The sequence below is a fragment of the Oncorhynchus nerka genome, linkage group LG24, assembly GCF_034236695.1.
Source record: "Oncorhynchus nerka isolate Pitt River linkage group LG24, Oner_Uvic_2.0, whole genome shotgun sequence".
NCBI lineage: Eukaryota > Metazoa > Chordata > Actinopteri > Salmoniformes > Salmonidae > Oncorhynchus > Oncorhynchus nerka.
Window position 1 is genome coordinate 65514638 of NC_088419.1, and position 25504 is coordinate 65540141.

The 25504-nt window shown below is 45.1% G+C and overlaps 1 protein-coding gene across 1 annotated transcript; it reads left to right on the top strand.

The window, feature by feature from the left end:
• Nucleotides 1–703: 703 nt before the first annotated feature.
• Nucleotides 704–24277, top strand: LOC115108437 (sulfhydryl oxidase 1-like). Its single transcript, XM_029632760.2, has 12 exons — nt 704–1217; nt 4005–4105; nt 4501–4549; nt 4667–4769; nt 6936–7026; nt 7532–7677; nt 8840–8974; nt 9097–9226; nt 16955–17077; nt 17951–18089; nt 19492–19668; nt 22285–24277. Exons 1-12 carry the CDS (start codon nt 746–748, stop codon nt 23202–23204), a joined length of 2586 nt encoding a protein of 861 aa, XP_029488620.1. The 5' UTR covers nt 704–745; the 3' UTR covers nt 23205–24277.
• The last annotated feature ends 1227 nt before the right edge of the window (nt 24278–25504 follow it).

Here is a 25504-nt window from a genome sequence, read left to right on the forward strand (position 1 = left end):
GCACTTGAAGACTTGTACATAGTTTTATGGGGTGTTCTTGTATATCGAATCAATCACTATTGAACCTATACGATTATTGTAAAATAAACATTGTTCACTTTGCGGATATGTATATAGTATACATATATATTTGTTAACTAAATTGAACTTTGAAATTGTAAATAAAGCTTTCATTATTTCCACATATTAAATGTTGTATTACCTGCAAAAAAAAAACACTTGCTTTTGGTGCTCAGTGCCTCAAGTGTGGTTTGCCAAATGTTGCTTGCCTTTCAGCTGTTTGAGTGATTTGCATAGGTGTATTATAAGTGTATTATTATAAACAAAGCTGCAGGATAGCCTCAATGTGTCCTGTTACACCTTGAACTTCCCATACCCCACACACTGTCATAATTATTTTAATGAACATTAGCATTTGGAAGTCTGACTACGAGTTATCATAAGGTAGTAAGTCATAATTATGAGCACTCATTATTTTGAGATACATAATTGTGAGATAGTAAATCATCATAATTGAGAAGTAAGTTTTTATTATAATTATGAGAAGTCATTATTAGATGTTTAAGTCAATTATCAGATAGTAAGTCTGGATCATGGACATTGAATAAGTTCTGCAGGCCAATCCCTTTTAAAGGGGCAATCTGTGATTCAAACAAAGCGGAATCTCTGCCACTTTTTTCGTAAACAGCTGAGGAATAGGGAGAAATGTAACCGAATACATAGACACAAGTATTCTCACATATGGATGCATCAACTCACATCAACAAAGCTCAAATCAATTATATCACCTCCGTCCTTGTTTATGAATGTAGCCCTGCTTCTTCGGCGGTTGGGGGAGGGAGTTGGACGAGGGGAAAAAGTTTCTATAACTTTCATATACAGTGGTTGCCTTGCTCGGACCTGCTGGCTGTCAGAAAAACATACGAAGATGGCGTGGCGCTGCTACCGTGCAACGTCTCGGTTTACAGGGAAAATACACGCAACTTTGAGAGAGTCATTAATATCTACTATCTTATTTGTGTGTTTACTTTTTCCTTTTACCACCGAAGCTGGCTTGTACACCACTTCTGATCAGGTAGTCGTTTTAACCCCGGATAATGTGGACAGTGTTTTGGTCAATTCTACAGCCGCACTGGTTGTTGAGTTTTACGCCTCTTGGTGCGGGCATTGTATTGCTTTTTCTCCCGTATGGAAAAGTCTCGCAAGCGATATTAAAGGTTGGTTTGCATTTTCCAGTAATATAATATTCAATGTGTTGGCCTATGGCAGTCTCGCCTACTTCCTGGTGTAAGACTCGTATTGTTTTTGAACGGGTTTCAAGTTTTATATCACCAAATTCATCAAAATTGAGTAATTGAAGATGTAAAATTATATTCGTGTATTAATTTACTTTTACTCAATGGTTTCGATTACGAAGAGAAAAACGCAATCGAAAATGTTCATTTAAAGGCATCAGGTTAATTACGTCAAATTATATTCGTAATTTAATTTATCTTAAATGACCACATTTTCATGAATTTGATATAAACTGGAAGCCCATTCATAAACAGTACCATAGGCGGGGTTTTTACAACCTATTGAACGGGTTGTTAGTAAACCAATCATAATTGACTGGTCATGTGTTAAGTGTACAAGTCATGGGTTGAACAAATTTAAATGTTCTTTCTTGCGACATGGATCCATCAATTTGTCTTCGTTTTTCACTTACAGTGCATTCGTAAAGTATTCAGACGCCTTTTCTTTTTCCACATTTTGTTACATTACCACCTTATTCTACAATTTCTTCAATTACGGGGTTTCCTTATCAATCTACACACAATACCTCATAATGACAATGTGAAAACAGTTTTTTTTAATGTTTGCATATTTCTTACAAATTCAAAACAGAAATACCTTATTTACATAAGTATTCAGACCCTTTTCTATGAGACTTGAAATTGAGCTCAGGTTCAGCCTGTTTCCATTGATCATCCTTGAGATGTTTCTACAACTTCATTGGAGTCCACCTGTGGTAAATTTAATTGATTGGACATGAAAGACACACCTGTCTATATCAGGTCCCACAGTTGACAGTGCATGTCAGACAAAAGCCAAGCCATGAGGTCGAAGGAATTGTCCGTAGTGCTCCGAGACAGGATTGTGTCGAGGTACAGATCTGGGGAAGGGTACAAAAATGTCTGCGGCATTGAAGGTCCCCAAAAACACAATGGCTGCCATCATTCTTAATTGGAAGAAGTTTTGAACCACCAATACTCTTCCTAGAGCTGGCCGCCCAGCCAAACTGAGCAATCAGGGAGAAGGGCCTTGGTCAGGGAGCTGACCAAGAACCCGACGGTCACTCTGACAGAGTTCCAGTGTTCATCTGTGGAGATGGGAGAACCTTCCAGAAGGACAACCATCTCTCCATCTCTGCAACACTGCACCAATCTGGACTTTGTGGTAGAGTGGCCAGATGGAAGCCACTCCTTAGTAAAAGGCACACGACAGCCAGCTTGGAGTTTGTCAAAGGGCACCTAAAGGACTCTGACCATGGGAAACAATATTCTCTGGTCTGATGAAACCAAGATTGAACTCTTTGGGCTGAATGCCAAGCATCACATCTGGAGGAAACATGGCACCATCCCTACGGTGAAGCATGGTGGTGGCAACATCATGTTGTGTGGATGTTTTTCCGCGTCAGGGACTGTGAGACAAGTCCAGGATTGAGGTAAAGATGAATGGAGCAAAGTACAGGAAGGTCCTTGATGAAAACCTGTTCCAGAGCGTGCAGGACCTCAGACTGCGGCGAAGGTTCACCTTCCTACAGGACAACGACCCTAAGCACACAGCCAAGACAATGCAGGAATGGCTTCGGGACAAGTCTCTGAATGTCCTTGAGTGGCCCAGCCAGAGCCCGAACTTGAACTTGATCAAACATCTCTGGAGAGACCTGAAAATAGCTGTGCAGTGATGTTCCCCATCCAACCTGACAGCGCTTGAGAGGATCTGCAGAGAAGAATGGGAGGAACTCTCCAAATGCAGGTGTGCCAAGCTTGTGGCATCACACCCAAGAAAACTCTAGGCTGTAATCTCTGCCAAAGGTGCTTCAACAAAGTACAAACTAAAAGGTCTGAATACTTATGTAAATGTTGTAATTCAGTTATTTTTAATACATTTGTGTACATTTCTAAAAACCTAATTTTGCTTTGCCATTATGGGGTATTGTGTGTAGATTGATGGGGGGGGGACAATTAAATACATTACAGCCTTGTTCTAAAATGTAACAAAATGTGGAAAAAGTCAAGGGATCTAAGTACTTACCGATTGCAGTTTATGTATTCATGTTTTATATACCCATCAAACTGCAGTGCAAATTGAGACTGTATGTAGTATCACATTTTGTTTTAGAAATTGATTAGCCTATGTAGACTTTTTAAATGTGTTTCTTGACTTTAAAAAAATAAATAAAGCAATTATTTAAAATTCCTGTATTATTCCACTTTCAAATATAAATTGCGGGATAAGAGCTGTGTGATTCTGACTTTGTTGTTTTTCAGAGTTCAGCACAGCCAGTATCTCAGCCCTCCCCTCCCAGAAGGCAGACTCTACATTTGATTATGGGAGCATATGATGTGATTTAGGAATTCACATTCTGTCCATCTCATCTACTCTCTTGTTCAAACACCATCCTTTGGAATCCCAAATTACAATACATTTTGGCATTTCAGGTCTCAGTCTATATGCAGGATCCAATTAACTGTGTAATAGGAAAATAATCCCATGCAGTTAGTTTGAAATTGACATAGTTTCCTATTGGCAGCAGGCCCAAACCATGAGGCAGGTTTTAAGGCCTCAGATCTAGAGAAGCCACCAGCCTCTGGCCTGCTTTCCTGCTGATCATATGGAATAATTGTATGTGCTTAGAAGTTGTAGTAATCAGAGGAATATTTATATAACCCCTATCGTATGGAGTTATGCATTTTTGGTGCATTGAGTTTGAAACTAATTATAATTTCTCTCCCTAGAGTGGAAACCGGCTGTGGATTTAGCTGCCATAGACTGTGCTAATCAAGATAATGGGCCGGTTTGTTCCCGTTTTGGTGTTAGGGGGTACCCAACACTGAAGGTACTTCAACTGTTATATTCCACCAGCTTTATGGATTTTCAGTGTCTTACCTCACAGGAACCAATGAATCCAATGTTTAAAATTAACCATATCACAGATTGTGAGTCATTCATTATCAGCTATTTTGACTCATAAACCCTAACAGTGTTACGTTTCAGTTAGCAATACTCTCACTTGAGATTAGTTATCAATAAATGTCTTCTTTTGAGTTCTTGTTTTTGTGGTCCGGTGAAAGTCAGATCAAAGAGACTATTTGTCTGAATGAATGAGGGAGCTGCAACATCTGCACGTGATTTAAAGTAGGAAGGGGTTTTAATGGGGAGGGGTGTCCCCTGTTCCTCCCAGTGGTCAACATGTGGCGACCTGCCATCTGATCCTCTCTTTCTCTCTGACAGTTCTTCCACGCTTACTCCAAACCTGACTCCAAGGGAGAAAGTTTCAGAGGTAATACAAATGTTTAGATCATTCCTGGGGCAGATGGTGAATGACTAGTATGAGAAGTTTTGAACTGTGTTTTTCTACATGTTCTCTTATTAGTCCTGTGTGCCTGTATCCTCCCAGGATTTCCTCGTAATGTGAGGGGTTTACGCCATAAGATCATCGATAAGATGGAGACCCATGCGGAGCCCTGGCCCCCGGCCTGCCCCCCTCTGGAGACTACTAGGTAAGATGGAGACCCATGCGGAGCCCTGGCCCCCGGCCTGCCCCCCTCTGGAGACTACTAGGTAAGATGGAGACCCATGCGGAGCCCTGGCCCCCGGCCTGCCCCCCTCTGGAGACTACTAGGTAAGATGGAGACCCATGCGGAGCCCTGCGGGCCCCCCCGGCCTGCCCCCCTCTGGAGACTACTAGGTGAGATGGAGACCCATGCGGAGCCCTGGCCCCCGGCCTGCCCCCCTCTGGAGACTACTAGGTGAGATGGAGACTCATGCGGAGCCCTGGCCCCCGGCCTGCCCCCCTCTGGAGACTACTAGGTGAGATGGAGACCCATGCGGAGCCCTGGACCCCCCTGGGCCTGCCCCCTCTGGAGACTACTAGGTAAGATGGAGACCCATGCGGAGCCCTGGCCCCGGCCTGCCCCCTCTGGAGACTACTAGATAAGATGGAGACCCATGCGGAGCCCTGCCTGCCCCCTCTGGAGACTACTAGGTAAGATGGAGACCCATGCGGAGCCCTGGCCCCCGGCCCCCTCTGGAGACTACTACGTAAGATGGAGACCCATGCGGAGCCCTGGCCCCCGGCCTGCCCTGAGACTACTAGGTGAGATGGAGACCCATGCGGAGACCCGCCCCCGGCCTGCCCCCTCTGGAGACTACTAGGTAAGATGGAGACCCATGCGGAGCCCTGGCCCCCGGCCTGCCCCCCTCTGGAGACTACTAGGTAAGATGGAGACCCATGCGGAGCCCTGGCCCCCGGCCTGCCCCCCTCTGGAGACTACTAGGTAAGATGGAGACCCATGCGGAGCCCTGGCCCCGGCGTGCCCCCTCTGGAGACTACTAGGTAAGATGGAGACCCATGCGGAGCCCTGGACCCCCCCGGCCTGCCTGCCCCCTCTGGAGACTACTAGGTGAGATGGAGACCCATGCGGAGCCCTGGCCCCGGCCTGCCCCTCTGGAGACTACTAGGTGAGATGGAGACCCATGCGGAGCCGGAGCCCTGGCCCCCGGCCTGCCCCTCTGGAGACTACTAGGTGAGATGGAGACCCATGCGGAGTCCTGGCCCCGGCCTGCCCCCTCTGGAGACTACTAGGTGAGATGGAGACCCATGCGGAGCCCTGGATGGAGACCCATGCGGAGCCCTATCCCTGCCCCCTCTGGAGACCCCGGCCTGCCCCCTCTGGAGACTACTAGGTAAGATGGAGACCCATGCGGAGCCCCCGGCCTGCCCCGGCCTGCCCCCTCTGGAGACTACTAGGTAAGATGGAGACCCATGCGGAGCCCTGGCCCCCGGCGTGCCCCCTCTGGAGAATACTAGGTAAGATGGAGACCCATGCGGATCCCTGGACCCCCCGGCCTGCCCCCTCTGGAGACTACTAGGTGAGATGGAGACTCATGCTGGAGACTACTAGGTAAGATGGAGCCCTGGCCCTGGCCTGCCCCCCTCTGGAGACTACTAGGTAAGATGGAGACCCATGCGGAGACCTGGCCCCCGGCCTGCCCCCCTCTGGAGACTACTAGGTAAGATGGAGACCCATGCGGAGACCTGGCCCCCGGCCTGCCCCCCTCTAGAGACTACTAGGTGAGGTAGCCTCTTCTTTTTTTCCCTTCTTTTTTTTGAACAAACATACATGCAGGAGAGGAGAGGCAGCATCTTCTGATCACACAAACATCCTAGCGCTCACACACACACACAAACACTACCTCTAGGGCTTAGGCCATCATGACTTCCATTTATATTGTGACAATACCACCCTTGGTTTAAAGGTTTTCATGGATAAATGAGGGTGTCTATTGGGTTGTGCCACAGCACATATACTCACACACTCCTCCAACCCGTCATAAGAGACACTTGAGTTCTACTTTTGGCGTTATTTATCTCCGTGACTTTACAAGATAATGGTTGATAACATAGGAAGTAGAATAAAGGAAACAGTCAGGAGGTCACGTTGATTCCTCTTTTCTGAATGAAAGTGTTAGCTCATGAAGTCTTCTTCCTCTTTTGAAGAAGGCGCTATACCACTTGTCATGTGTGTTACATGTCAATGCTCAGATTGTGCTGTTGTTCAATTTCTATGAAGTCTTAATAGAAATGTACTTGCTGTTTCAATTGTCAACTATTAGTGATATGTTGTGGTCCCTATGTAAATTCTATTATCCTCCTCACTCCACAGCAGAGCAGAGCTTGACAACTTCATTGAGACAAACAGTGTGGGACACCTGGCCTTGCTCTTCGAGACCTCTAACTCATATGTGGGCAGAGAGGTAAGCATTAATTAGCATCAGTCAAGCTACATGCTCCTCAGGGAAATGGAGGAGAAAAAAATCCTGGGGTGGTCAAATGGTAAACATTTACAAGCACACTAAAAACATTTTCTATGTATAGCAGGTGTTGGCAAAAGACAGTGATATTTTTTGGGCTCCCCTAAGTTTTGATTCTTGGGGGGGATCTGTTCCCACGAATTCCCACAATTTAAAAAATATATAAAAAAAAGAGATGTGGTCGTGTCTCAGTTTTATTTTCTAATATAATCTATTTTTGGACTTAGTTGTGGTCAATTTGCAATGTACAAATGATTGTGCCCCCCGACCATCAGCCCTGACAAATCGCCCCCTGCTGAATCTAGTTGCCTACCCCTGCTGTATAGGAGGCAAACATTATGTTGACTGTGTCACTGTGTCAACAGTGTACTTGTGTGCCTAGTACAACCAATTTGAAACAACATGCAGACAGTCGGTCATTACTGTGTTGGTTTTTCTTCCTCACCAGTTGACTCTGGACCTACTGCAGTATGAGAACATAGCTGTGCGGAGGGTCCTGAGCACCGAGGATGGCCTGGTGGCTAAACTGAATGTGACCCACTTCCCATCCTGTTACCTGTACTATCCTAGTGGGATCTTCACCAGGCTCCATGTGTGAGTGGCTGCTCTAATACCATCACAATGTGTGACAGAACTGCAGATCACTTTCAGCTTTCCTCAGAGTCTGGACCCTAAATGTACCTACTCATCAAGAGTTCTTTTTTTCTTCTATTTTCACAGTTCAATACTCAACAATCTTGTTGATAAATGTGTTGTGTTATACACTGCTATAGTATGATGCCTTTTAACATCTGGCCTCTTAATGGGATCATGGAATTAAAATATTATTTTATTATTATTATTATTAATATCATAATAGTTTGTATGATGATTCCTCACCCCGTGAATTAATCTGCTGTTTCTTTCACTTTGTTTTGCTTATTTCCATAACTTGGCATGCAAGAGGAGTCTTTTTAGTTGGCAAATGCAAAAAGGAAATGATTTATTGCTGATTTATTTATTCCCCCCTCTTCCAGGGTGTACAGAGGGGGTTTAATTTATTGCATGGATACAATAGCGTTCCTTTCCTGCAGTTCACCTGCCAAACCACCCCAACGTTGCCTCGCGCTGCGACAGATGGTCGCCCATTGAATACGTGATTGATCCGGGGGGGTGGAGTCGTACATCCGTCATGCGTGTGCCTCTCCCAGGTGAAAGCGGCCCCTCCCCTCCGACGTGTGCATCTCCCCCTCTGACGCGTGCCTCTGTGCTCTGGGGACCTCACAATGAATAGCGACCCAGCGAGTCTAGTGTAATTGAGTCCCAGGCAGGGGTGGGCCGGGCAAGCTCAGGCCTGGAGAGTCCTCCTGCTCTCATTGGTCCACAGGGTGGTTTGGCTGGCTGGTAAGAACAGGGAGAGGGATAGCAGTCTGTTCCTTTTGTAGGGTTAGTAGAGAGGGAAATGATCAGTGATGGTATTTCAGCACCATCTGTTCACCAGAGGAGGGCTTAGTGAGGAGACCAGGGGCCCACCTGTGGTCTGTTGAGAGCAGGCCCTGGCACATGCAACCACTTGTATCCTGTTCCTAGACAGAGAAGCTAAAAACCTTATTTTTCCACTGTAGCTACAATATACTGTGAGGTATGTGTTGTTATTCTAGTGGGAATAATTTTTCACCTGTTCCCATGGTTAAAGTCTTCCTGTGGCTGGTGCCAGATTAATAGAAATTCATCAGTCCTAACTGTGAACTCAACTGTCTGCTTGGCTGTCTTCCAGACAACTTGAGGTCCGGACCTTCTACACCTACGCCCTCCAGAGGCTTCCTGGGGTAGTGCGGGCCGGAAAGCCACTGCCAGTGACCTCTGACCTTGCGAAAAACACAACAAAGGACCAATTGAGACCATTCAACAGGTAAAGCATTTTAACTTGACAAAACAGTAATAGTGTCCAGAAAAATAAGTTCCTAATTTTTAGGTATAAGATTTACCCCCATTGATTCCATGACAACAATGTTGATTTGTGTGTGTCGTCAGGTCTCGTGTGTATATGTCAGACCTGGAGTCTACTCTGCACTACTCTCTGCGCGTGGAGCTGGCCGCTCACCCTGTCATCAAAGGAGAGGCACTGAACACACTACAACGGTACATCTCAGTACTAGCGAAGGTGAGTGGACCGGTTTGCTGCTCACACGGAAACTAAACCATACCCATACTGAACACTAACCTCACCCATTCATCCTCTCTCTGTTCAGATCAGCCCTAAAGAAGATGGTTGGTTGGCTGTTGTCAGGGCTATGCAGTTATGACGACATACCACTAGAGGGAGAGTGAGACAGTGCTTTGGATTTGTTCAAGGATATCAGTTGTGAAACAGAGGCCTTCCATTTAGCTGCATAATTAGTTCTAATTCAGTTTTGCTTTTTAAAAAAAAAGTAAATATGAGAATATGGTCCATATAATTCACCAAATGAACAAGTGCTGTTGTTACTTGGTTCAAAATTCCTAATGTAATACCGTTTAAGTGTCCAATAACTATACTATTACATTGTTTTTACATGCTTATACCTTCACACCCAAAAATGTGTATCACAATAGGAATGACACTCTCAATGGTGAGCCCAAAATTGGAGGCCATTGACTTGACAGGACACAAAAGGCTCTCTTGGGGAAATACTTTATTTGCTTCCCATTGGTTCCTCACCTCTTGTTTTTGTATGCAGACATACCCTGATTAGGATTTCTTAGAACTGGGTAAAACCCCTGTCCCTACCCCTCACCTCCCCTCCCAGCTCTATGCTAGCCAGACGTGTGCCAGGGATCCCAAGACAATGACCTCCCCAGTCCTGCTCGTATTGGCTGTGCATCAGGCCTCTCCACCACCAATCTCTGTGATTATTTCAGACTCTCTAGGGAGGGATTGAACGGACTGTGGGAGGGTTTTTCTCCAGCCCCCCATTAACTCCAGTTTGTTTTGTCAATACCTCAAACTCCCTGTGGTATTTGTCAGTGCCCCACAACAATGTCCTTGCAGAAAAAGCAGGCATTGCAGCAGCATTTATTGATATTTGTCAGACCGTTGCCTCAACAGAGTGGTTATATTCAACCTGTCTTAGGGATGGTTTGGACCAATACAGACAAGTGAACCATGTGTATAAAACCATGGTCTGTCTGTTCATGCTCAATCTGTCGTATCCCTTCAAGTATTGTGACCAAATGGCAGACCGCACAGCACTGTTTACCCGTCTACTTGATAACACGCACGGCATGTCACAGCAAACTAAGATTCTTAAAATTCCAGAGTGACTGTTATAATTGGATCATCCTGAGAATGAGTCACTGTGCACAAAACCTACAGCTGGTCTCATACCGATGATACGCTCAGCTGTCAATAGAATCTGTGGTGTGCTGTGTGCTCTCACATCACAGTGCATCTCTGTCCCAGACAGGGTGTAAACAAGTTATATTTTCTTGCTCTGTAATATTACTAGATTTACTGTCTTGTCAACCAGAATCCAGATTTATGAATCCCTACATGTATATGAGGATTTTTTTTTAAGTGGATCTGGGAAGCAAGAGAGCATTACAAAGAGGTTTTAGGATTACCGTTTCTATCCTGCTTTCTTGAAAGAAGCCTCCTGCAGCGAGGGAGGGCCAGGGAATAAAACAAGGATTTAGGGGGGAGCTTGAGCCCAAATCCATCTTTCTCCTGTGGCGCTTGGCTCAGTGTGTCCATGCTAAGGTTAGCAGTTAGCGGAGGTGGATGGTGGTGGAATGTGGCTGTGTTAACTGATTGGCCTCAGTGATACTGTAAGGGTAGCCCACCAACCTCTGGACTCCACCAGTAGGACAAAGGCCTTTGTTTGTTGGGTTGTGGCTGGGCTGTGGGCATGACAGATAGGTCCACTAGGCTGCTGCATGCAGGGAAGCAGTTGGGCAGCTTTTACTCAGTGGCATGTATATTGGTCCCTGAGGTTGAATGAGGCAGGATTAAAAAGGGCTTCCCGGGCCAGGCCGACAGATGCATTCTATTTTGAACGTCTCTCAGAGGAGACTGCGGTTTCTCAAGTGCTGATACTAATCGGATTTAAGATGACATATTGCCGGGTGAAGTGGATTGTCATGGTCCTCTGAGAGGCTGGGGGAGGGGGCAGGGGGTTAGGTTTGGGGGTCAGGTTGGGGCTCTGATAGTGGTTAGAGGTACACTACCAGAGAAGAGGTCACTCGGAGAGATCCTTCATGATGGGGATACAGTATACTGTAGCATTGATTCATCACACTTGATATGTTCATGTTTGCCAATCAAATACTTCAGCCCAAATTACTACTAATTTCCCAGCCAAATATGTTGGCCTTTGCTTATGATTTAGGAAATAGATACGCAGGTGGAGAGCAGAACATGCTAAGTGTTTGGCTCTGGTGAGCAGAGCCCATTTGCCTGCCCGCACCCAATTTCCTTGCTGTTAAATTCAAATGTGTGTTAATGAGCATTTCAGCCTGGTTAGTGCCCAGTAGTCCCCAGACCTAGGCGCCTCGGCTGCCCGGCCGATGATCTAATTGTCCTCCTCAGCAGCAGCAGATGCGGGACCTCTTTTTGTTTCCTGTTAACACCCCACCTGTAGTACAGGATTGGGTATCTCTGTCTGTGAATACCCAAACACCATCTTCTTAGCTGAATGTCTCAGATTAAGGGAGCAAATCAAGCCCTGTATGGGGCTTGTGTGGGCCACAGGGGTTAAGTAAATCTCCAGGAGCCTTTTTAAGTGGGCCTGGTGTAATGGAGATCCAGTTAGAGCAGGGGTGTCAAAGTCAAATGGACGGAGGGCCAAATAAAAAAATCAGCTACAAGACGAGGGCCGGACTGTTCGAATGTTCATTGAAAAATTTTTAAATGACGCATATAGTCTAGTGAACCTAATTGAACCTACTGAAAACCTAACAAATATATTACAATATGATCAGATAAATAAAGCAATATTTTCTTATGGCTCTGTCAGTAATCTTTAATTTTCAACAGACACAAAAGACAAATTTCCTTTATATAAATATCCCATAACATGAACATTAAATGAAAGAAACCGGTATTCAAGGCACCATCAGTAGACTATATTTTCTATTTTAGCAAAAGTGGGCTAAATTTACTTCAAAGAAAAAACAATAATAGCAATTTTCTATCATCCACTCAACTGAAATATTTTTAAAATATAATTGGATTGAAATACAAAAATAAAGTGCAAAAATCTATTAATCAAAAACAACACTTTGTTTAAGGAGAAGTAACATGCAGTGAAAACAAATATTAAATTTTTACTTTTAAACTTGAACTGAGTAAAACTCTAAATATGTGATTGCACAGTAATGTTCACTTGTTTGAGGTTGAGGGTGATACTTGGTGGTGTCCCATCTTTTCCACAAGTTCATCAATGTTCGGGGTAAGGCTCTGAGCTGAAGAAATCCTCAGAATTGAGTGGAGGTGTTCAGCAGTAAGTCGACTTCTGTGTGATGTTTTGTTCAGGTTCATCAAAGAAAACAGTTGTTCACACAGGTATGTGCTGCCAAACATAGACAACGTTTGAGCAGCCTGGATGCGCAGCTGGGGCATTGTGCCGGGAGGAACGGGCGAACTCCGCAGCACCCACTGCCGCATATTTTGCCCTCAGTGCATCATTGCATTGGAGGTCAATCAACTCCATTTGGAGGTTTGGTGGTGAGCTTTTCAACAGCAAATGGGTTACCGAGCAGTTCCAACCTGCTTTTTTGTGCTTCAAAGTCAGCAAATGTCGAAAGTCAGCGGCAAGCATACCTATTTTATCAGCCAACTGTGTGCTCGGGAACGCACTGGTAGAGAGCTTCTCTTTCATGGTCTGGCAGCTGGGAAAGTGGCTCAAATTTTCTTTCCGCATCTCGTCTCCCACAGAGTCAGTTTGGTTTTAAATGCCTTCACTGTACTGTACATATCAGAGATGACACGATCCCGACCCTGCAGCTGCAAGTTTATTGCATTCAGATGACTCGTAATGTCACACAGCCATTTCACACAGAAACATTTCGTCTCGGAGTTGTGTTGTGTCTTTCCCTTTGCTGTCCAAGAACAGACAAATCTCCTCAAGCTCGAAACATCTTTGAAGCACCTTTCCCTGGCTTAGCCAGCACCTCTGTGTGATAAGGCAAATCACCATGCTCCGTTTCTAACTCCGTCAGAAATGCCTTGAACTGGCGGTGATTCAAACCTTTGGCTCTGATAAAGTTAACTGTGCGCGTGATGATGCTCATTACATGCTCCATTTTCAAGGCTTTACCGCACAACGCTTCCTGGTGTATGATACAATGATAAGCTGTCAGCTCACCTGTCGCGTTTTCCTCTTGCATCTTTTCCCGTATCTTCGCCACCAGTCCGCTCCTGTGTCCACACATCGCAGGTGCTCCGTCGGTTGTCAAACCCACGAGTTTTTCCCAAGGCAGCTCCATCTCATTTACACATCTTGACACCTCTTCATACAAATCATGCCCCGTAGTTGTGCCATGCATAGGACGTAAAGCCAAAAACTCCTCTGTCACGCTTAGGTTGGAGTCCACTCCGCGGATGAAAATTGACAACTGGGCAATGTCAGAAATGTCGGTGCTCTCATCCACAGCCAAGGAATATGCAATAAAAATCTTTTCCCTTTTTCACAAGCTGCTCTTTTAGATTGATGGACAACTGGTCTACTCTCTCGGCAATGGTGTTTCTGCTCAGACTCACATTTAAAAGAGTTGCCTTTTTTCTGGGCAAACTTCGTCACAAACTTTAATCATGCAGTTTTTGATGAAATCCCCTCCGTAAATGGCCGGGCTGATTTAGCGATCTCTTCTGCCAAAATAAAACTGGCCTTGACAGCAGCCTGGCCTTGTGATTTGGCTTTTTTGAACAGAGCCTGTCGAGATTTGAGGCCTCGTTTTAATTCCTCTGCCTTTTGTAGCCTTTGTTCCATGTCCATATTCTTGTTTTTGTCCGCGTGGTTTCATAATGTCGTCTCAGATTATACTCTTTCAGTACCGCCACACTTTCTCCACACAGAAGACACACAGGTTTTCCAGCTACCTTCGTGAACATATACTCCGACTCCCACCTTGTTTGAAACCCCGGTTCCAGTATCCACCTTCCGTTTTGCCATTTTTGATGGGTATCTGAAAGTTAATTTTACTGTGATGCTGACGACTGCTGTGCCAATAAATATTGAAATGAAGCAGCCTACTGCTCGGTGCGTCACCTTTGCATTGTTATTGGTGCGTGTAAAAGATCTGCGGGCTGCCGGCTTGCTGTTCTAATAATAAATCAAGATCATCCCAGGGGCCGTAAAAAACCTTCTTGCGGGCCGGATGTGGCCCGCGGGCCTTGACTCTGACATATGTGAGTTAGAGTGATGAATAGAACCATGAGCCAGGCACCCAAATGCTGCTGAACAGATGGCCAGGGCAAATTGAAAAGACTCTGCAGCACAAATCAAAAAAGGTGCACCTCTGGGATGCTCCCCCCTCCCCCGGCCAGGCCCCTGCCTCTGTGTCGCACTGATGGGTTTGTGCCCCCGTGCCGCAAAAGGGCAGCACTTGCCCACTTCCAGGTTCACCATATTCGCACTGCTGGATGTTACTACACTGACTGTTTCTTGTGGGTGTGTGCGTGCATACACGCCTGCACATGTGTGTGGGCATCTGATTGGATTGTTATCTACAGGCTCCTCATAAGTAGTTTTCGCCATGACAACCCCAGAAAATGCTAATGAACTTAAATAGTCCATCGTGACTGAGACATCTTACCTCTGTTTTGAATGGGAGAAGGTTGCCATGACAGCCTACTGTTTATTTGGTCGTCTCTTAGCCATTAGGGTTAAATCCAGGTCGACCTGTAGAATCTAGTCAATAGCAGTATAGTGATGGGTCTTCCAGGGTGGCTGTTGTAAGAGTTCTTTAAGGATGGGAAGTGGCTTTACACCCCCAATCAGCTTGTTCTGTTGTTAATGCCTCCCTGTCTTCAGCTGACCTTCTTCTGTCACCATCCGTCTCAAACACAAGGCACTGGGATTTCCTCCCTGCCTCCCATAGCAACTGTTAGTTGCAGTGTTATATTTCCATACACGTCATGTTGTATTTGTATTTATAAGGTATCCCCGTTTGCTGCTTCCAAGGCAGCAGCTACTCTTCCTAGAATCCAAACATATTAAGGCACTTATATTACACAAAATATAAAACCGTACCTCATATAAAGTTATTACACAGCTACATATCTACAATACAAAATGTATAATACCACAATACAACAATATTTCAATGTACGTGTATTTAGTGTGTATGTGCTAGCGTGTGTGTGTGTGTGTTTAGTGTGTGTGTGTGTGTGTTTAGTGTGTATGTGCTAGCGTTTGTGTGTGTGTGTGTTTAGTGTGTATGTGCTAGCGTGTGTGTGTGTGTGTGTGTGTGTGTGTGTATGCATGCATGCATGCGTCTGTACCTGTGTGTTAGTCTCTTCACATTCCCTGCTGTTCAATATCTGTTTTTTTTAATCTGATTCTACTGCTTGCATCAGTTACCTGATGTGGAATATAGTTCCATGTAGTCATGGCTCTATGTAGTACTGTGTGCCTCCCATAGTCTGTTCTTGACTTAGGGATTGTGAAGAGACCTCTGGTGGCATGTCTTGCGGGGTATGCATGGGTGTCTGAGATGTGTGCTCGTCGTTTAAACCGACACCTCAGTGCATTCAACATGTCAACACTTCTTATAAAAACAAATGCTGATGAAGTCAATCTCTCCTCCACTTTGAGCCATGAGAGATTGACATGCATATCATTGTTAGCTCTCTGTGTACATTTAAGAGCCAGCCGTGCTGCCCTGTTCTAAGCCAATGGTAATTTTCCTGATTATGTTGGAGAAGTTTCCATTAAAGAACACCCCCTGTGTTCTGTTAGACAGGTAACTCTTGGTCCACAATATAGCAAGGGGTGTAAAGCAGTAGATTATGATCAATAATTTCAAAAACCGCACTGAAGTCAAAACAGCCGCCACAATCCTTTTAATCAATTTCTCTTAGCCAATCATCAGTTATTTGTATAAGTGCTGTACTTGTTGAATGTCCTTCCCTATAAGCGTGCTGAAAGTTTTATCAATTTGTTTACTGTAAAATAGCATTTGTATCTGGTCAAACACCTTCTTTTTTTTACTACGAATTGCTAATATGCTGATTGGTAGCGGAATGACTTTTGCTTCCCTCCAGGCCTGAGGGTACACACTTTCTAGTAGGCTTAAATCAAATAAATGGCAGATAGGCGTGTCAATATCATCTGCTATTATCCTCAGTAATATTCCAAAGAAGTTGTCAGACCCCGGTGACTTGCCATTGTTGATAGAACACAATAACTTTTTCACCTCTTCCACACTTACATCATTTGGTCAGTTATACTTGGATGTGTAGTGAAAGCGTTTGTTACTGGCATGTCATGCTTAAGTTTGCTAATGCCAATGAAAAGGTCATTAAAGTAGTTGGCAATATCAGTGGGTTTTGTGATGAACCATCTGATTCAATGAATGATGGATCTGAGTTTGCCTTTTTGGCTGAAATTTCAACCTACTTCTTGACAACGACAGAGGTTAGAGAACGTAAACAAACAGTACAAGAAAGTCATGACAAATCCTCTGGTGTCTTTATACACTGTCGTTTTTACTAAATTAGTGGGGAAAAACATTACATGTTACGTATGGCAAAAGAGGGTTTAGGTGAATTTTCTAAACTCAGACAGATGGATTTCCAACTCCGTAATAATGATCTATTACCACACAGTACAAAATATACTGTTTAATAGTCTTGAATGAAATGAGAGGAGTTAATGATGTTGATGTTTACCTGTAATGTTGTCTTGGGCAGTACTTCCCTGGTCGTCCTGTGGTGAACAACCTGCTGAAGTCTGTGGACATGTGGCTGAAGGGTGAGAAGGACACAGAGCTGTCCTACAGTTCTCTGAGGGACGCTCTGGACAACACTGCAGAGGTGAAGGGTCAACACGCCAGCCAATCAGACAAGCCTGAGGCAGAACCACTCACCATATTGTTGATGAGCCAGAGTCAAGTGATTTTATAGATGATAGCTGAAATATTTCAGGCATAGAGTATCAGCACACAGGTAAGTAGGTTTATGTAATGCTGTAAACAAATCTTCGCTCACAACCTTGTGCCAGCATATGTATTATTGGAAAATGTATGTGTTGTTGACTTTGGATTAAAGCCGACATGCCTATAGGTTCCCCAATTGGACCAGTCACTTAGTGACATCATTAACTTTTTGCAGCCGAATCAATTAATCAATGAAGAGGTATGAACAAGCTCCTCTAAGAAATGGACTGGTGTCGAACAGTATACACACACCGAATCTTTACTATCGACTTTGAAGTAATTCTGTCAATCACAGACTCTGCAATCCTGGGCAGTGGCAGGGAGGAAACGATCATATGTCAGAAATATGCTGTTTGATTAAAGCATGTTTTCCCAGTGATTCTTTCCCTTGACCTGAGCACAATCCCACAACTCTGTTGAGGAGTTTCCATTAACCTGGAATCGCCATGATATAGAATGAGAATAGTATGGCACAGAACGTGCTCCCACTTAACATAGATAAATCATAGATGTATTTTCCATGTACTTACTTGGCCTGTTTTCATTAATGTAAACTAACCTCTTAGGAATCCTCAGATAGAGCAGGTTATATGGAAACAGCTTTATGAGAAGATAGGGCGAAATCAATCAATCTTGAAGTGTTAAAGTAAAATAAATCAAATATTCAAATTTGATTGGCCACATACACATATTTAGCAGATGTTATTGTGGGTGAAGCTAAATGCTTATAAATGTTTGTGTGTGTGATCAGGTACCTAATGCTGCGCTGCCTGAGGGGGTGAGGTGGGTGGGCTGCCAGGGCTCCAAGCCCCACTTCAGAAGTTACCCCTGTGGCATGTGGACCCTATTCCATGTCCTTACTGTACAGGCCGAGGAAGCTGCTGGCAAAGGTAGGAAAAACTCTCTAAACAACCGCTGTTTACGTCTTTATGATTACATGATCACTAAACTTCAGTTAATTCAAGAGGAATGTTCCTGGGACAATGGTAATAAGTGGAAAAGGGATGTTGTTAGAAGCTAAAACGAGTCCTCCTGCCATGTTAGCCTGTTAATGCGGCCTTTAGAGCCCATCGCCTCCTAGGAAATTGGCCAGAAGTCAGCAGCCATTCAGTCTTGGAGGATTGACTGTGCCCAGGCGATGAACCATGACACAAGTGTTTCCAGTCTGTTAGAACCCCTATGGCTCTCTGGGGACAGATCCCTCCAGGTCATTGAGCCAGTCAGAAGAGTGTACAGCGTTCACACAGGGGCTGCTGCTTTCAATACAGGGATATGGTCCAGCTAGGGGAGAGCAGGGTGGGGGGTGACCAACCGAGGACAAGTGCTTTGTGGGGCTTTGTAAACAAATTAGCCTGGAATGTTTAGTGGAATGTTTTGCAGTGACTGTATTTACCTGCGCACACTTGCACAACATTTAGACAGTCCCACACAACAACTCACACACACTTACTTCTGTGTTAAGTTCCGTAAGTAGCCTATACAAAGCACTTTTTTTGTTCTGTTTTCTTGTCACAACAGCATCTGAAACAGTCCCTAATTGTGGGTGGGTCAAAAGGGATTTCTTTAGATTAGTGGAATATGAGTGGTTAATAATGGAGGCAGCTGACCAGCTGACCAGCTCCTGGAGGGCTTAATACCAGGGCTTATGGGATGGGGTGGAAAGGGGGGTCACAACCTGCAGATGGGCCAGCAGGAGACCAGGGGTGTCCATCTGGCCCCCTGCGGATGGACCTCTGGATTAGGCCTCCGCCCTTCCACCACGGATCATCTGAGAGCAAAATAAGGCTTTACTGTAGGGAATTAAACACAACAAAAACCTGCAGCAGACATTTTGGTGCTGGTACTGGTGGTGACATCTGCCAACCTCGTTGTTTTTCAGAGCACATTGACTAAATACGGGTATTCATGGAAGATATCAGAGCACCGTGGGAATGCCCAGGGGACTCAGGATCCAGGCCCTTTATTGCCTTGTTATTATCCACTAATAGTTTAGAACTGGAAAATTCCTCACTATCCCTGTCATGTCTGTTGTCCATGTTTCGATGTTTTAAGCCTTTCATAATAACTGGCAAAACATTTTAAAGGACCGGTGCACCTTTTTTACGTTGTGCCAAACCCATATGTCCCGAGCCATACTAAATGTATACGAAACAATATACAGACATTCCTTGCTGCGATTTTCAAATGTACAATATTAGACTCCTTTTCAACAGTACACATCATACTGATGTGTATAACAAGTATGGTTAATCTTGCTAATGACTTCCTCCTCCTATGCGTTCTTCTCCCCAGACCCCCAGGAGGTGCTCCAGGCGATGAGGTCATACATCCACAGTTTCTTTGGCTGTCGGGCATGTGCCACCCACTTTGAGAACATGGCCCAGGAGAGCATGTCCCATGTGGGGACACTGTCCTCTGCCGTGCTGTGGCTCTGGTCCCACCATAACCACGTAAACAATAGACTGGCAGGTAAGGACAAATGTTACTGCTACTTCCATTGAGGACGATTGGTCTTTAAGACTGAACTTCCAACACATAATATGCTAATTAGTAAGTATAGAATTTGCATATATCACATTACTATAGAGTAGTATGATAAATTGAAATGTCTCCTATAGTGGTCACCATTGTCCATACAATAACATTAGATAAATGTGGCCCCCACAGGCCACTGTACTTTTCAGCCTCTCACTCCTTTAAAAGGGCTCCTACATACCCCCCCAAGTGTCCCAACTCTACTCCTAACCCCTAAATCCCTATAATATGCCTGGCGATCCTCTGGGCAGACACCAGCTGTCCCCCCTCACTCCTCCTCACCCAGTCTTCCCCTTCTCTTCTTCCTCTCAGAGATTAGCCCTCCTTCCAGAAGACTGAGATTCCCTGCCCTAGCCTGTCTAGAGCTCACTACAGGTCAACAGTAGATACTAAATCTATGACCTAAAGACTGCAAACGGCCAAGACTGTAGCCTTGATGTCCGTGTCATTTTATTGAGGACTATATGGCTGCTGAGTTGGCTGTTAGGGCCATCATTTGAGTTTATTTGGCACAAGCCTGTCATTATCACCTCACTTCGTTGAATCACATTGTTGTCGTTTCTGTGTGGTGGTGGTGACTCCCCATCCTCAATCCCCTGGACAGCCTGTGTCCTGAATAACAGGGTAGAGGGGCGTGTGTGTCCCCTTCTGTGCTTGTCCCTGGTCCCCAGACACTCCTCCCTATTAGGATTGCATGTCTGTCCCTCCCCAGAGAGTCATATCTTTCGCTTGACAATTGATATGGCAACAATCTCCCAGAGCGAGGACCATCAGCCCAAGAGCTCAATTTCCAAGATGCTTGTGACAGCAGTTGGCACACGCCATGTCACCTTCATCACGCTTCCCTGTTTTGTAATCCCTCACCCTCACCAGGATGCTTCAGGTTGTGACATGTGGTGGGGTTTGGGGGCAGGGCCTCAAGGGGTGGGCTTGGCTGGTGGGGAGGGGATGGGGCAGGGGTGTTGGTAGCATTGAGTAGCAGTATCTCCTCCATCGGTCCACCCCCCTCACAAACGCCTCTGCTTCTCATCCCAGTCTTCCCCAGGGGGAACGTACTCTCCTCTTCCCCCTCGTTCTCTCACCCCTCCCTCTCCACCTCCTCGCTAAAGTGGGGCTCTTTAGCAGCTCCCACTGTCCTCCTTTCAGAGGCAGCCATGCATGAAGCGGGACCTATTTGTAAAGCAGCAACGCAATTAATTTAGCTGGCACAAAGAGACCCTGAGTCGAGCCCGGCTCGGCAGCAACAGCAGACCTGTCCTGTTGCCACATGTCAACAGGGTGAGATAGAGACGCATGTCTACAGACAGCAGAGCCACGGGCCTGCCAGGGCTCAGTGAAGAGGGGCAGGGAGATGCGACTGGAGCAGCTCGTACTGTATCAGCCTCATGTTGTTGGTTTGCTTTGTAGAGCATCACTCTGCTAATCTACCAGTCTGCCTACATTAATACTGCTCCTCTGTGTCCTGTACAGTAGATCTCCACATTGAGAATTAGTGCTGAAGAAACTATTTTGATATGGTAAATAGATATTTCTTTATACTTCATTAATATTTATGGGATGCTTTGAATGACATTCCCTGACAAGCCTTTGTTACAGTATCAGTACTATTGCTAAAGTCACCCCTGGAAATGAAATGAAAGGCAAGGTAGTTAGAATAGAGACATCAAAGACATGTCGTCATAAGGGGACGGGATATGAAAGCTGTCACGCTGGTGAAATGTATAAAAGGCCCCAAGCCCAGCAGGACATAGTAAAATTGATGTATCTCTTATGTAAAGTGCTGTATGCAGAGTACATACACACATGCATATGACTGAGATTAATCTGGGGAGAGACGGGGGATGTAAATTGACAGCGCTGTAAAGTGACAGAACTGCTGCAGCTTTGACTTTCCTCTCGCATGGGCGACGACAAGCAATTTATTAGCAGATGCCTCCATTTGGGGGGCTAAAGGAAACGTGTAAAGCAAAAAAATTGTAATTCATTAAAAGGAGAGCTCCCCTCTGGAGGTGCCTGCTTTCATATTCAATTTGGAGATTGGGCCGTCTTCAAAGGGGTGTGGAGGTAAGGGGTTTGGGGTCTGGGAGAGGTTGGGGGTGGGGGCGGGGTAGCTGTCCGCTTGGACGACGTCTATTATCTCGCCACCCCTCCCTCCGGGACGTCCCAGAAGCCCATTGATCATTGTTAGACCCTGTCACACTGTCACACACACACACCGAGACATCACACACTCATCCACACATGATGCTAACACACTGCACTTACTGCTTATTATGAGCCATGTGGAGAAATGGATCTTTTGTAATGTATTCAAGCATCAACATAGATTCTGCATGCAAAAATACCTCTTGGTATCAGTTTAATTTTATTGTGTGAGATGTCATCAGTATGTCCTTCTATTCGACCAGTCAATTTTACCTAATACATTTTACATTTCCACCAAAACAGTTTACCCTCTCAACATGACTGTGTATCTGTATCATTTATGTTAGCTCTGATAAGTAAGCACACTTACTCATCCTAAGTAACCGTCTCATTCCTGCTGACCAGGTGCTCTGAGTGAGGATCCTCACTTCCCTAAGATCCAGTGGCCGTCCCCAGAGCTGTGTCCCAGTTGCCACGGGGTTAAGAATGGAGAACACACCTGGAACCAGGCAGAGCTGCTCACCTTCCTCCGCTCCCACTTCTCTTCTGAACACCTCCTCTCTGACTACCTGGAGGAGGAGGCCCAGCTCCTCAGCAGGCAGAAGGAGAGGCTGGTCGCCAGGCATCAGGAGAAAGAGCAGGAGGCCAAGAGAGGAGCAGAGAGGTGGGCCAGACAGACCCAGGACACCTTGCTCAAACCACAGCCGGAGGAGGAGGAGGAAGTGGCTAAAGAACAGCCAGCAGAAGAGGAGGCAGCGAGGGCAGGAGAAAAGGTGCAGATATCTGAACCCCCAACTTGGGTAAAGCCCAAGGCAGATGTGTCCCACCAGCCCCAGCGCAGGCCCAGCATCGTGGGGTTGAAGTTCAGGCCCCCCCAGGAGGAGATTGTAGACCTGGACTCCTTCATCAACCAGCACTACAAGGCCACGGCCCTCCGTGCTGCAGCCAGAGTGTCCTCCCATGTCAAACTCAGGACCCTGCAGATGAAGGAGCAGCCGCAGCCTGGAGCCGGCCTGGAACAGGGGCCAGTGCTGCGGCTGGGGATGCAGCCCGTGGAGCCAGAGGACTTGTTAGGGCAGCACAAAACGATGCAGAAGAGGATTCTGACGGGCAAGTACACTGGGTCAGAGGAGGAGGGGGCTCTGGAGATATACCCGCACCCTAACAAGAGGCGCTGGATGTCCTTGCTGAGCGTGGGCTTCTCCAGACTGGACATCAGCCTGTGTATGCTCCTCTACTTCCTGTCCTCAATGTGTCTGCTGGCCATGTACCTCTTCTTCAAGAACCGCCGGCGGCTGCGACGGGCCAAGGTGGCTCTGCCCTGAGTCAACATTACCTGGCAATGCTACTGTAGATTTACCCATACTGTGACGCTGTGGTCAGTTCCAAAACCCTCCAACTGAAGGATTCGTAATGTTCTGCATCCATGGATTGCTTCATTGTGCTTGCATTCAGGATAATAATTTATGACCCCAAAATATTTAGCCTTTTTTGACCACTTCTGAAGGATGAATTAAAACACCAGGGAATTAATGGGATTTTATATATATTTCTTTGTGAAAACAACTAAAGGGGTTTATTTGATATTTGTTGTAATTCTTAGTCTGTATATAATGAGAAATTAATTTATGTGAATAAAGAATAACTTTATATAGTTTCATGGATAAAAGCCCTAATGTAATATGAGAAGCACTGCTCTTTTCTCTTAGACCTGTCACTGCCAGCCTTTCCAAAGAGTTGTATGAGCTGTGAACTCTAACAATGATTTTATATTCTTAGAAAGAAATCAACCTCCATTAGAAAATGTGATTTTACAAAGAGAAATGTGCCTTGAATGTCATTTTGGAAAAACGGGTGCCTAAAAGTAGATTATCCATATTGATTTTAGCATAAAGCAAGTGGATGTTTCCAAATAAACAAAGATGCTGTGTATGTGTGTGGTTAGAGCGTTGGACTAGTAACCGGAAGGTTCAAATCCCCGAGCTGACAAGGTACAAATCTGTCGTTCTGCCCCTGAACAGGCAGTTAACCCACTGTTCCTAAGCCATCATTGGAAATAAGAATTTGTTCTGAACTGACTTGCCTAGTTAAATAAAGGTAAAATTGTCAAATGTAATTCTATGGTTCACACATTCTGTTCCAAAGTGGTCTATGTTGTGACTGGCCATACCATGCTATTGTCTGATTGGCTAGTGCATCTTACATGTCCCAATTAGCTTTGCACAATAGAGTTTAGACATTAAAGAAGTGTTGTAGAGCAGCACTTGTTCACAGGGTACAAAATAAGCAGGATTGGGGTTTTGGCTGGTGTCCATTACATTAGGCTTACTGGTCTCACTCAACTCGAGATACTGTGTTTTGCTTTGCTTATCTCAATCAATAAAATTATTTTTGCTAAGATTGTGCATCGTTGTAATTGTTCAATAGTGGACTTTGATAGTTCTCCTGGAGCAAATTGCACTGTTATAGAATATACACGAACTACCTTTCTGCTGTTTTATATCTCTCTACAACTATAGATTAATGTAAACCAAATGTACATGCAGTATACCATCAATATCCAAAGTACCTGAGATGCCAGATAATTATGTTTTTCTGTCCCTCCACAGCTTTCCACTTCATGTTTTGCATGAGATCTTATGAGTAACATTCAAATGTTTTGTTTTGAGGAAGGGGGTGGGGTAAGGAGTGGTGGGGGTGTCTGTAGGTTGAAGGAAAAAGCCTGTTACCATCTGGTCTGTTGCGCTAGCTAAATCCTAACAATTTCATTGGGATTATAGCAAGTGAGTAATCCAGCTTTCCTTTGGGCTGTGGGAGATTACCGTGAGGATTAGCTCCCACCCGATAATAAACTTTATTAAAACGCAATCGGCTTTCAGGGTCTCTTCCTTCACACACTTGGAAGTGGGCTCTGCTGGGGGTGTTTCAACCGTGGATGTGAAGGCCGGGTGGATACCTTGGGGAATAGGAGGGTTTTGATGTGGTCCAGATTACAAACTCATATGAAGGACAGTAAACGCTTGATCTTGAGCTTTGTGTTTTCCTGGAACATTGCATTTCACCCATCCCGTGTCTCTGCCCCCTCTCTAGTCCAAGCCCTCCCTGTCTCCTGGCTTTCACACTGGCAGAGTAGAGTAGAACCATGGTCACAGCAGCCAGCAGTGTGATGGGGGTGCTCTCAATTGTCTCCACAAAAACACACATGATTAATGGCCCTACATTATAGTTGAACACCAAACCTGAGAAGCTGTGATCTCTGACCTAATCAAACCTGTGCCTTGAATGTCATTTTGGAAAAATGATGGCAAGTTAGTTTATGATCTGTAGAATGGGCTGAGAAAAGCATAGTTTGTGATGCCGAAATTACTGCAAGGTTTAGACATTTTACTGATGGCCTCCGATGTACCATCTATATTACTCATTCCGGAGAGGTGTATCTCTCAGATTGAGCTGTCTGAGACGTCAAACTGCTGTAAGAATGATGACATGAACAAACATTTGTTAACTGTACTTATTTACTTGCTTTATCACTTGCTCTGTTACCTGTGACTACCTACCTACTTATCTTTCTTAATCGACTTGTTTATTTGTTTAATTGCTGTTGGATTGTGAGCTGTGAAGGTGC